Genomic DNA, 12,307 nt, shown 5'->3' with positions numbered 1-12,307 from the left:
ACATAGACCTTTACTCTATACACACACATGAAAAGTTCATACTCAATATCTCAGTTCAAACTTGGATAGTCGATCAAATAATTATTAGAGATTTTACCATCTGTTGTTTAGTAAGGACGTCGTTATAGATGGCTTCTCGTCGCTTAACATCAAGCTCTTGGCTTGCCTGTCTACTTAGGGCCAGGGCCTGCACTTGGCTCTCTGTAAGCGTTACGTTCTCTTTCCACTGAAAAGGAAAAAAATTGTCTTAGCGTTAGTCATTTTGACAGAAGTGTAACAGTGATTGAGGTCCTGCATTATATTCAGAGTTGCACCAGGAGTTAAAGCACAGCCCAGTTCCTAGAAAATGCAATATTATATCTTCCCCAGAATTAGAACTAAGAGTTAGCAGCTCTTAAAACTACCAGTTTCAGTAATACGTCTCTGGATTACAGGAAACAAGTAAGAAAGGCATGAATCCAAGATAGATATCCAAGGACAAGAAACAGGAAATGCTTCTTATTTCTGAACAATTATTACACTTATTTGTAGAAAGCCAGGATTTTCAGTGCAAAGGCAATAATAATGGTTAAGGGTTTGTCTGGTAAGGCTCTGTGATATCCAGATGCCATGAAGGGTTATTGCAAGCTGCAGTGATAAAGGTTAGCACAAACTGGAAATCACTGTCATTAATAACGCAACAATATAGCTGAATCATCACATACAACAGTTGTTTCTTTATGTGATAACATCCAACATTTTCCCACCTCCCAGTCTAGACCTACACTTGTCTGTTCTACTCACTATAGTTGAAATGATGTCTTCAAGGGGCTGAATTCTTGCTGCAGTTACACTGTTGGTTGCTTCCACAACCTTCTCTCTTCCTTGATTAATGAGGTCCTGAGAAAACATCAGTAAATTAACTATAAAGAAAGCATTTCTTTGTCACCTTGTTTATATTTACATCTCCAGTGTAGGTACCCAGACTTGAATTACATTTTTCTTCTCATTTGCACAAGCCAGTGAGTGAGTAACAAAATAGTCTCTAACATTCACACAAATGAAATTCAGTGTATAGTAACTGAACTATGTGTATCAATCTAGCAACTTGTACAGGAGACATTATTTATATGAAAAAAATATTTTGGTACCCAAATGTTTTCAGATCATCACAAGACTGATGCTTTTCTTCACAGGCAAATCTTTCGCAGTACTGAGCTGGATGATGCCGCAGTCTCAACACACTCTGTTGAGTGTGTTCAAACTGCCATGAAATATTTTAGCACAATACTGGCTCACGGTGTCACTGCACAGGTGTATGCAACATGGGTCCCCCCCAGTCTGCATTCTTTGTTAGCAGTTTTCAGTTCTTTCACACAAACTCCTTAACCAGACTTTACTAGGTATCCTAAGGCAACTATGCTTCCACTACTGCAGTTACAGCCTGGCATCCCATCAGGAAGAACTGAAGGTAACTGGGAGTGGAGCACATAATCCTCTCTCCCATTCCTTCCCAGACATGAGACTGAGGCACAAAAGCTCAATGTGGTAATTCACATCTGCAAAGAATGCAAAATTTCCCACAACCCCAAGATACTACACAGGTATAGGTACTTCAGTTTATATGCACAGAACTTAGACGTCAGTTCACCAATAAGAAACAACAGCAAAAAAGGAAATTATTAAAAATAGGAGACAATTATATAATAGTAGGATATCTAAGAATGACCTTCACCACCCAAATGCAACAGAATAACACAGGCACTCTTACAGCAATGCACATGCATTACTTGGATCACTGCTCACCTCCAGCTGTTGATTGCTCATCGCTGACAGAGCACCCAGATTGAAAGGAATATACGGTGTTTGAGAGTTGAAATTAGTGGGAAGCATGTTGGTCCCTGTCGGCATGTTGAAACGCATGGTCAAGCCCTAAAACACAAAGCGTACACCTGTCTGTCCAAGCAACTGGAGCACATCCCCTTCTTCTCTCATTACACAGGAATCGGCACACGCAGGTAAGTCTGACCCATCACACTGAAGAGCTCTTCCAAACCCCAAGTCAAAAGGACACGTTAAGCACAGGGAAACTTCAATTCTGGTTTTGAGTTAATACATGAGTTTAGCTTAAATATTCGGTACACTAAGAAAAGAATGGCCAAGGTTTGTTGCTATATTTGCAGTTGTTTGAGATTCATCTCGTTATTGCAAACCCACTACCTAACAGCAGTACTGACTTGACTGAGACAAAATTGTGAAGAACTGAAGTGGGGAATTTATAAACAGGAATATAAAGTTTATCTCCCACTTGGATTTCTCATGGGGCAATTTCCACGCTCACTTACACTGACTGAATCTTCCTATTGCTGTCTCCTAGTCCTCCACCTGTCACTTGTTCATTCAAGGTTGTCAGCAGCACTTTACATACTCCTTTTTCTTTCTCCTTTTTCTTTTTTACTTTCAGACCTCTGATCAGGTACGAAGACCTGAACTAAGCCTTCCAAGAAATTATTATTATTTTTTATAGTAAACTCCAGTTTCATCACGTTATCAAACTGCTTTTACCATACAGTTTTAAACTTTTACAGTTTAACACACACACACACACACACACACTCCCCAGTGCTCTCATCAATTCATTATTTTCTTCATTCAACCACTCCATAAAGTATCCAGTAAACAAGACAGAAGGAATAAGGAGGGGGAAAAAAAAAAAAAGGCAAATCCTTTGTTGCAGATGCATGTATGCTTGTGGGATTTTGCAAACAGTTCTGTAATCATACACCTTTAATGGCACTACCAATATTCCTTAAATTGCACAATTGAGGTATTACACAGGACTCCAACTGATTTGTTATCATGAAATTAATAAAAAAAAAAGATACACACTAGCATAAATAGTATAGAAATAATAATAGCATAGAATAGCACTAAGAGAGCAAATGAGACACGATATCCCCATTTTTCTAGATAGCTTGCATCACGTGCCTACTTCCTGGCCTATCAGAAAAATTATTTTCCCAGAATAAACTGAAAAGGTAAGCAGTACTTAAATATAGAACAGTTATTTTTGTGTACAGTGAACTCATATAGATAACTTTACCTTCTTTTCTGCCTCATATTCTGCCCAGGCCGCCTTCCTTTCCTCTTCAGTGAGTTCCTCTTCCTCCTTATGGTCCAGGAGTGAATCATGCTCATGATACCCTACTATATACTCCTTATTGATTTGAAGCAATTCTGCCAAGATTGTATCCTGTTCAAATGAAGAAATGATAAAGCACAAAGTCACTCAACAGCTCTACTGCGTTTACTTTCGGTGCACGCCTCACTGCTTTGACCCAACTGTCACTAATAGCAGCTCAAAGCTCTTCAGAGAAACAAAATTTAAGAAGTTAGAAGCACAACTTTCCTCGGAGGGAGGGTAATGGATTAACAATCTGCTGCAGAGATGACAGTCAAATCACTTAACGAACCACAGGAATGTACTCAGATTCCACAACAATAAATGCAATTTAAGAAACTAAAAGGAATGGAATGTGCTAAATGATTTTCCTTTGCTCAGGCTGGGTACCTGAGAGGGCCTACCAACCACCTGCATCCACGAGCCATGGAGCACCTCCACTGCCTTCAAAATGCTGAGCAGCACTTTGGCCCACCAGCTGGCTGCCAGCTCCGTGCAGAGAAGGCAGCTTTCTTAAAGCTGTCAAGATGTACATACAGACAAACAGTCCCTCACCCACTGAGGCTACAAGAGGTCACATTGCTGCTACAACTGGGTTTCTTCAGCAGGCGGCCATTTCGCTTTCTATTCTGCACAACACCCATCCTGCTCAATTGCTTTCAATGTTAACTGAAACGTTTACAGCGTTCTTTATAGCTGCAAATCACTGCAGTTTTGTTTACAGGTATACTAAGATTTATATTAAAATGTATATTAAAATAAAAAGACCCTACTACTGTTTTCTAAAGGGAAAGTTACTGGCAAGCTGAGCATTCCCTGGAATTGAGAAGCTGCTCGCCCAACTACCCAGCTGGCCTACAGATGACACACACCAATAGATCATTATCTCAATTAAGAGATGACATAAGAATAGAAAATGAATGGGAAGAGCTGGTGTTCAAGGTAAGTAAGTTCACAATGGTTTAGCAGTCCCCATTTGCACTGAATATTCAATCCTGTCTCCACAGCTGTTCAGAGATCAGCGTGCCTGAGAAAGCTCCAGCGCTCCTCAGCATTCAGCCTAGGGCTAATAAAACATAGACATCAATCCAGCAAACTTCCTGAACCAGTTCTGGAATGAATTACAGAGAATATGCTGAAGGGACTGTCTTTCTGCAGCACAATTGCACAAATATCTACAGACCAAACCAACACACGCCTTTGTGCGAACAGGAACACAAGCTGTGCTCCTGGCACTTGGAAACACGGCACCTAAACAACCACAACGTCTGCAACAACACAGAGAGCTGCAAGTGGATCACAACGCATGGAGTCACAGCAGCTATGGAAATTTGTTCATTTCAGTGCACGTTTAAAACACAACTGCAGTAACCATAAGCTAACGCCAAGTAACTGAGCCAGTCTGTAAGCTGGCTCTTTGTTTCATCCCTCTGCTATCACCTGCCCTCCTAAATCAGAACCAGTGCTTTTTCTGCTCTGGCTCCTCACGGAAACATTCAGTGTAATATCTCATGACTCATGGGCACAGGCAGCAAATGATGGGATTGTGGGATGGTGGGAGAGAAGGGCATCAGAGAGAAAAGGGATGCAATAATGGGAAATACAGAAAGCAGCTGGAAGAAGTGGGTGAAGAAGTCATGGAGCTATTACCAAAGTAAGGGAACACAATTAAGGCACTCCCAGCATACTGGAGCTGTACATCAGTGTGAGGAGGGTTTCTGGACATGCATATGCATTAATTTCCATGGTAACACAATTACTGAAAACAATACTGGAATATAATCCATGCTCACTTGGCCAACAGTCTTCAAAATGTGGTTTAAATTACAGCCAACTGCATGTTTGCTTTTCTTTGTTTAAATTTTATTTAATATTTATTAAATATTAAATATGATGGAACTTGAAAATTGGTAAATGGAAGGTACTGCCATTTAGTTAACTGTCAAATGAAAAAAAATTAAATTTACCTCACATTCAGTAGACTTACATTCCTTTTCATTTATTTAGCTTGTTGATGAGATAATGATACTAAGTTGGTTAACTTTTAAGAGGAAATCCTAGCAATGCATGAAAAACTGATGACATTTTTTTAAATTATTATGATTTTTAGAAGAGGTTTCATTTGTCCTTTTTTAATCCAGTCAGAAATCAAATGCTATGGAGAGATAAATGCATTAGAAAGGAAAACTTCCAGAGAGGAACTTCAGTTATGCTGTAGTTCAAAAATTTTTCTTCCCCTCAAACAATTTAACCAAGGTTAAAAAATAAACATATTAATAAAAAAAAAAACCAACAAATGTTCTCCTGGTTCTGGTAGTAACAGATCTCCCAAAATTCACAATACTTTCCCCTAGTACAGAAATACAGTAAGAACCATGCCTTGGTTGGGTCCCACGATAATATAAAACAATGATTACACTCCATCCAACTGAACTATTGTTTTAATCTGCTTTTCCAATCTGCACTACACGACCCAGCTGAGCCAAGTTCTCCTTTACCACAACCTGTGTTGGGACTGTGTCCCACTGACCGGGCAGCTCTGAACACGTGTAGCACAGGGACAGCAGTGCCCCCTGAGCCCGTTTTGTCTTCGTTCAGCTCCTACCTCACATCTGCTGCTCCAAATTAAATACTGCACTGGCCTACGTGCAAACGCCTGTGGCATCGATCAGGGTCCAATTATCAGCACTGATGGTGAAGAGTGCAGCATTAGCTTTGTATCAGCCAAGGGTTCCCCAGTGCACAGTCCTGTGGGAGCCGAGTGTTAAGTGTCTGAGATCTACACAAAAACGGCCTCATCAACCCAAGCTACTTTAAAGACAATCCATCGTTAGATTCAGGGCAAAGTAAAATGAAACACCTGAAATAGACATCATACACTAAAGGGAATTCTCTTGCTTTACACTTTTACTGTTCGTGTACAGTGGTAATTTAAGAAGCACCTTATGCCTCTAGTCTCTGTTAGGCAATGAGTCACTCTATGTGCATCAAGCTCATTGGCAAGGACAATTATTGCTACTTAGTTCTGAACTCCAACATCACAAACCTGAATCGGGTGAACAACATCCATACTAAAACTGTCCTGTTAAACTCTACTATATACATTCCTTTTCAAGATGCAGAAGTGGTTTCAGAGGGACGAGGGCAGAGAAGCAGCACTGTGAGGGCAGCATGGCAGGGCCGTGTGCCTTTTCCCTGGAGGCTCCCCAGACAACCCGGGGGTGCTGCTCTGACTGCAACGCGCACAAAACGCTGCTGAAATTCAAACCTGACACAAAACTTTGATAAGCTTCCAGGAAAACCTCCATCTTCCACGTGTCTTTTATATAGAAGTACAATTCGACATCTTCTCGCTATTAACAACACTTTCTAAGAAACTGTTCCTTGATTGAAACTTGGATTATTAAAAAAGATACAATCTCATGGACACGTTTTCAAAATCAAGTATTGAGTTTGTTTCTCTGAATCTGTTCTCTCAGATTCGAGCTGTGCCTCTGACAAATGAGTTTAATACACTGACATGCTTTCATTGCGCATTTCACACTGCCTGGATGGATTACAATGGTAATCCCTGATCTTGCTGTCTCCACAACAGTAGCATCACACAATGGTATCACTGTTCAAGAGACTATGCTTTGAAGATGTGAAAGATATGAAGAGGCCTGAAGACACTGAAAATTATATATGAAACCTGTGAAAAGAAGAACAAAAGCCTTCTTTTAGCCTAACTCCTCCTTCACTTTGCCAGCAACAACAGAAGAGCAGCTCAGCCTTCACAAGCACGGGGCAGACAGCTCACTGATGGAAAAGAGCAACACAGGTGAAGTTTTGGTGACCTTTATTTCCAGCTGAAAGCTGCAGAGATCAGGCTGGGCATGCTGAGCTTACCAGGAATAAAGCATCTGAGGCTTCTAACCCTGAGGTGGTGTGCAATTAATGGCTGTTATCATAAAACGCTTCTGTAAGAGTATCAGTCTTTATAATCAACCTTTTCCCCCTACAAAAAAATCACCAAATGAGTGATTAGGCTGAATCGTGCAACTCTGCTAAAATCACAGAGGTAAGGAATAGTGAGCTTTCTGGATGAGTAAGTTTGCATGATTTAGAGAATCATCCCCCATCCACCACAGCACTTCCTACAACTGATATCTACTTTTGACTGTTCATGTTGAATTTCTAGAGAACAGGAGAGAGCAAAAGAAATAGAAAACAAAACAAACTAATGATAAATAAATTATGAGCCACAGTTCAGATAAAAAGATCACAGAAATCAAGGAATAAGTCACTGGACTAGTTCAGTTTGGTGTGCATAGCAAGGATAAAATGAAAATAAAATGTCCCAATCAGCCAAGGGGAAGACAAATGCAGCCAAAAACAATGATTAAAAAAATGGAGATCATCAAAACAGGAGTTTTTTGTCTTTATATTTTTCATAGTAAACATAAGGACCAAACGAAACAAAGGTCTGACACAAATTACTCTGCAACGGCTCCCTGCACTGGCACCAACCAGGCAGGGCAGCTCAATGCCAGCTCAGCACTGGGAGCCACCCTACTCAGATCCTAAAGATATCTGCATTTTGTCTTGGATTGGCTACCCAGCAATCACTGATTACATCACCTTGTTGCTCGTGTGTACTAGATGGCCTTACAGGACAGACTTCACTCCTCCCCACAGACTGCCTGGCCAAATCCCAAACCACAAGTAAAGCTTTGCTCGATGACAGCTACTGATTTTTTTTTTTATTAACATTCCTCAAGCACTTTTTTCCCCCCTAACAGCTAGAAGGACTCCCCACAAGCACAGCAATGACATGAAAACACTGGCTGCCGCATGTGGGAGGCTCCTCTGCCTCCCAGCTAGGAACGTGCTCTGCAAGCTGTGTACTTCTAGAACACTTCCACACCTCATTCCTCCTCATTATCACAAAACCATGCCTAATTGCAGGACACAAGGGAAGGGAAGGATAATTGGGGGTAACAGCTACCTTCCCACATCTTGTGAGTCTACCAGGAAGGCAAAACACTGCTTTCAACAAATAAATGCACAGACTGCTAAGATAAGATGAATCCACCTGATGACTCCTAGTCCTTTCAACCAACCCAAAACAAAACAGGTAAGAAATGCACACAGAGATGGACAAATTTTAAAAAGAAAATTTGTTCAATACCATTTGCTAAACCAAGGGGAAAAGAAAAACAACAAAAATCAGAGAATTCCTATACACAGATCTGCTTTATTTCTACTCTGCAACTTGGTTAAAAGCTTGTATTCAACTTAACTGATGTGAATCTTATGGTGATGGCTACACTGAATTAATGTGGAACTTCAACACAAATCAAATACTGAACTACATCTGGAGTTTATAAGCTTCCACACATTTATGAATTGATCTATTATTGTAAATAAAAACAAGTACCTTCCAACATATAATCACTGAACTGATTGTTTACTCATTGCAATGACTGTTTATTCAAAGCATTGGTTAAGAAGTTAAAAAAAAGAAAAAATCTGTTATCTCCAACTTACTGCTTACACTGTGAAACATCATAATAAAAGGAGCTTGGATACAGTCATTAGAGTCTGTTTTCAAGGGTTTTGAAACAAATGCGTAGCAGCAACTAACATTTATGGGGCTCCCACTTCCTAAATCCCCCTGGCAGCTGCACGGATGCTGTAGGTGGTCTGACAGACTCAATTTCAGAGAATGGCCTAAATAATGAGAATGCCAATGCAAAGCTTAGCCACCATTTATTATCAGGGTTTACAGAGAGTCTAGAAAGGAGCGCATACAATTTTTCTTTGAAAATTAATAAATTTATGAACTAGAAAACCTCCATCCCCAGGCCAAGACCTAAACATAACTCAGAGATGTAATCAGGAAACTAAGTGTGGGCCACACATTTAAACCTTCCTCTTTACTGCTAAGCTCTTCACCAAGTAATAACAGACAACTGCACAACAACTTATTAATCAATTAGCCTCCAGAAGACCACATTAAATTAGTGTATGTGGATGATATCTAACACAGTGAACATAAATCAGACAAGGAACAAAACCTTAGTCTAACCTCAAATACAAACAAACTTGGAAAAAAGAGAGTAAAATACTCAGTCCATTCTTTCTCCTGAACTTTACCGTGAGATAGGAATAAAAGTCACTGTATTTTCAAGTTTGGTCAGTAAGCTGGTTGGTTCCCTATGTACTGCACAGGATACTGAGCCATTACTAAGTGAAGCAGGAACAACAAACCACTACCACACATGCCACAGCCATTACACAAATAGATTAAGGCAAGCCTCACTGAAAACAAACTACTGTGATCTTCAAAATTTATTCATCATCAAGTTGGAAAAAGGTCTGACATCATTAATTCCTATTATCTCAGAGTACAGAGTATCAACTCTCTCACCATGTAGCATGTATAGTTTGGACTCGATGATCCTTACGGGTCCTGTCCAATTCAGGGTTTTCTATCATTTAGTGTAAACAATTGTATTCACCTTATTTCTAAGTGAAAAATTCTACTCTGAAGTGACAACACAGCACTCTTTCTCCTTCCAAGATTGAATACCCCACATGCTAAAACAGATACAAGGTTTTTTTATAGCATATAATTCCCAGCGATGTGTGCCGACTTACTTTTGGCAACATTGGTGTGTCCCTCTTCTTTTTCTTTTCTGAATTTGGATCATCCAGCAAATCCGGCTCAAAAGTGTACAGCTCTGTTAGCTCATTCATAGTAAAATGCCGTTCAACTTGCTGCTGGTCAACAACCCGGAAAGACAGGGACTGCTTTGTTACCTGCCGATCGTAGATCTTATCTTCCATTGTACCCTAAAAAGCACAGATACTTGCTTTTATACAAATACCAAACCACCTGCTATACAGGAAGTATTAAGAGAGATACAAGAGCAAGAACAACATATTTTCCCTGTTTCTTCGATTCTTACCTACAAAGCCACCTGAAACTTTGCTGAAAAAAAAAAATGCTGCTACTGACTGGCACAAGAAATCTGTATTTAAGGAATGCCCTGAAGAAGAAAACAGTTTCCCTCCAATTTCCCAAAGTACAGTTATGACAAAAGCGTCAATTTTCACAGGATCTACCTTATTTTGTTGTTTTGAGCAGCCCACAAAAAGGAAAACAGATACCGTATTGCTGGGTAGGAAGGACAGGGGAAGAGAAGCAGTCAAGTCTAATCTATCACAGCTGTGTAAGAACAAACTACATCTTTGATGAAAAAGGAATTTTTTTTCTTGAAGATGGTGACTACACAAAGTATGAGAACAGCACAGCCTGTTCTAAACATTGTAATTTAAAAAGGATACCAACAGTTCAAAAGTGCACAGAGAAAAACAGACTGAAGCCTGAAGGAAAAAAAACACGTATCTGACAGAAACATGTTACAAAAAGTAATGTATTTAAGTTGGCAAGTGAATAGTGACTTGATCATGAGTTAAGTACTGTTACTGGGAAAAGGTCTTCAGTCTCTCCTGTAAAAACTCTGGAATTGGAAGGTGAAGCAAGAAACTACCTATCAGAAATAATGGTGCTACTGCTTAAAACCAGCACAGGTCAGTGATCATCAGAATTAGGAATGATTCTTCTGATCTTTAGGCTGCAATACAAACTCTCCAAACATGACTGCATGCTTTCTTACATATTAAAAACAAATCCTTAGCTTTTTCCTTTGGATCTTCAGCAGCCTGGAGACTAGTCTGTAGAAGTCAGCTACATTCAGCAAATCTGCTGCCAAATGGCATCTGTGCTCTGTGCAGTCATTCCAAATCACAAATTTTCAGTAGTGTGCAAGTTAAAGCAGTAAAAGCGTTATTCTGAGTGTGTGAATCACAGCTAGAGTTCCACTGCTAAGAGTGGTGTTACACAGACTACCAGATGAGATGGGCTTTACAGGAAATATATTCAGTTCCTTTTTAAATTCACTGCCATTTCCTTCAAGAGTTTTTTCAGTGGTTTCGCATCAAATACAGCTACCAGATTTGGGCTGGAAGATGACTGGATCAGTGTGAATCACCACTAATTTCAATAGACATCCAAACAGTTACAGATTACCATTCAGATTGCAGGATCAGAGTATCACAAAATCATCATTCAGAAACATACCTGGGCCAAAAATCTGTACACAAACACAGGTTTGCTCTGCCCAAAGCGGTAAACCCTGAAAATACTCTGGATATCATATGATGGGTTCCAAGAAGCATCAAAGATGATTACTCTATTAGCAGCCACGAGATTAATTCCAAGGGAACCTGCCTTAGTGGATATAATAAACAAGCGGCCTCTGGAACAAAGAAAAGTTGCAAATTTTTAATATTTTGGAAAAAAATTACTGTTTCTGTGTTACTGTAGAGTTGTTCATACATGGAAATTGCTCAAAAAACATCATTAAGATGTTGTACTAAGCATAAAAAAGACAAAACTTTTAGCAAAACATATCTCAGGAATACAGATCAGGGACAAATCCACTGTTAACCGGAACTGGTGGGAAAGACTTTTTTTTTTTAATTTATTCTGTTTCAAATTCACGTTATATCACATTCAATAGTAATATTAAAAAAGTATACCCCATATTACTGAAACTGTTCTCTGGCTAGCTCAAAGGGTAACTCATGCATGACTCTGTCTCTGATAAAGACTTTTGACTCAAAAACCAAACTGAAGTATGGATGAAAAGCTACAGTTTGTCTCTACAAAGAACCTGCAGTCTCAACTAAGTATCAATATGGAATTCAGCCACAAGTATTGAAGTAAACAATAAGCACACTGAAGAGAGGGGACAGTCAACAGTTACTTGCTTAAAACAACTACATGAAGCAGTGCTGCACTGGCAGCATTGTGAAACTTTATAGGTGTAGTGTTAAAGGTCAATAAACTAATACAAGTAACAAAGAAATATGGAACAAAAGAGAAAAGGGGAAAATCAAGAATGTCTGTCTGAAGAGACCTCACCTCACGTTAGTTTCATCGTTAAATTCTTCAGCCCATTTCTTTCTTGACTGAGCTGTAGTTGAACCATCTAAGCGATAATAATCAATGTTTCGGAACCATTTTCCTTCACCTATAAGTAAGAGTCATGATTAAAATGCTGGTTATGTAGATAACCAGACTGATAATACTGGAAA

The 12,307-nt window shown here is 39.5% G+C and overlaps 1 protein-coding gene across 6 annotated transcripts in view; it reads right to left on the bottom strand.

The window, feature by feature from the left end:
* Window positions 1-12,307, bottom strand: part of ATRX (ATRX chromatin remodeler) — a 76,737-nt gene that overhangs the window by 3,554 nt on the left and 60,876 nt on the right. For all 6 annotated transcript variants that reach the window (XM_031594446.2, XM_031594448.2, XM_031594445.2 and 3 more), the window contains 7 exons: window positions 12,135-12,243; window positions 11,289-11,466; window positions 9,803-9,997; window positions 3,083-3,232; window positions 1,786-1,911; window positions 784-879; window positions 98-226 (listed from right to left, as the gene is read on the bottom strand). In XM_031594446.2, the coding sequence (XP_031450306.2) occupies window positions 98-226; window positions 784-879; window positions 1,786-1,911; window positions 3,083-3,232; window positions 9,803-9,997; window positions 11,289-11,466; window positions 12,135-12,243 (983 nt within the window). The remainder of the gene's footprint in view (window positions 1-97; window positions 227-783; window positions 880-1,785; window positions 1,912-3,082; window positions 3,233-9,802; window positions 9,998-11,288; window positions 11,467-12,134; window positions 12,244-12,307) is intronic.

Source organism: Phasianus colchicus, chromosome 14, assembly GCF_987193195.1.
Source record: "Phasianus colchicus chromosome 14, bPhaCol1.hap1.1, whole genome shotgun sequence".
In the NCBI taxonomy this organism is placed as follows: domain Eukaryota; kingdom Metazoa; phylum Chordata; class Aves; order Galliformes; family Phasianidae; genus Phasianus; species Phasianus colchicus.
This window is presented reverse-complemented; position numbering and strand designations above follow the sequence as displayed.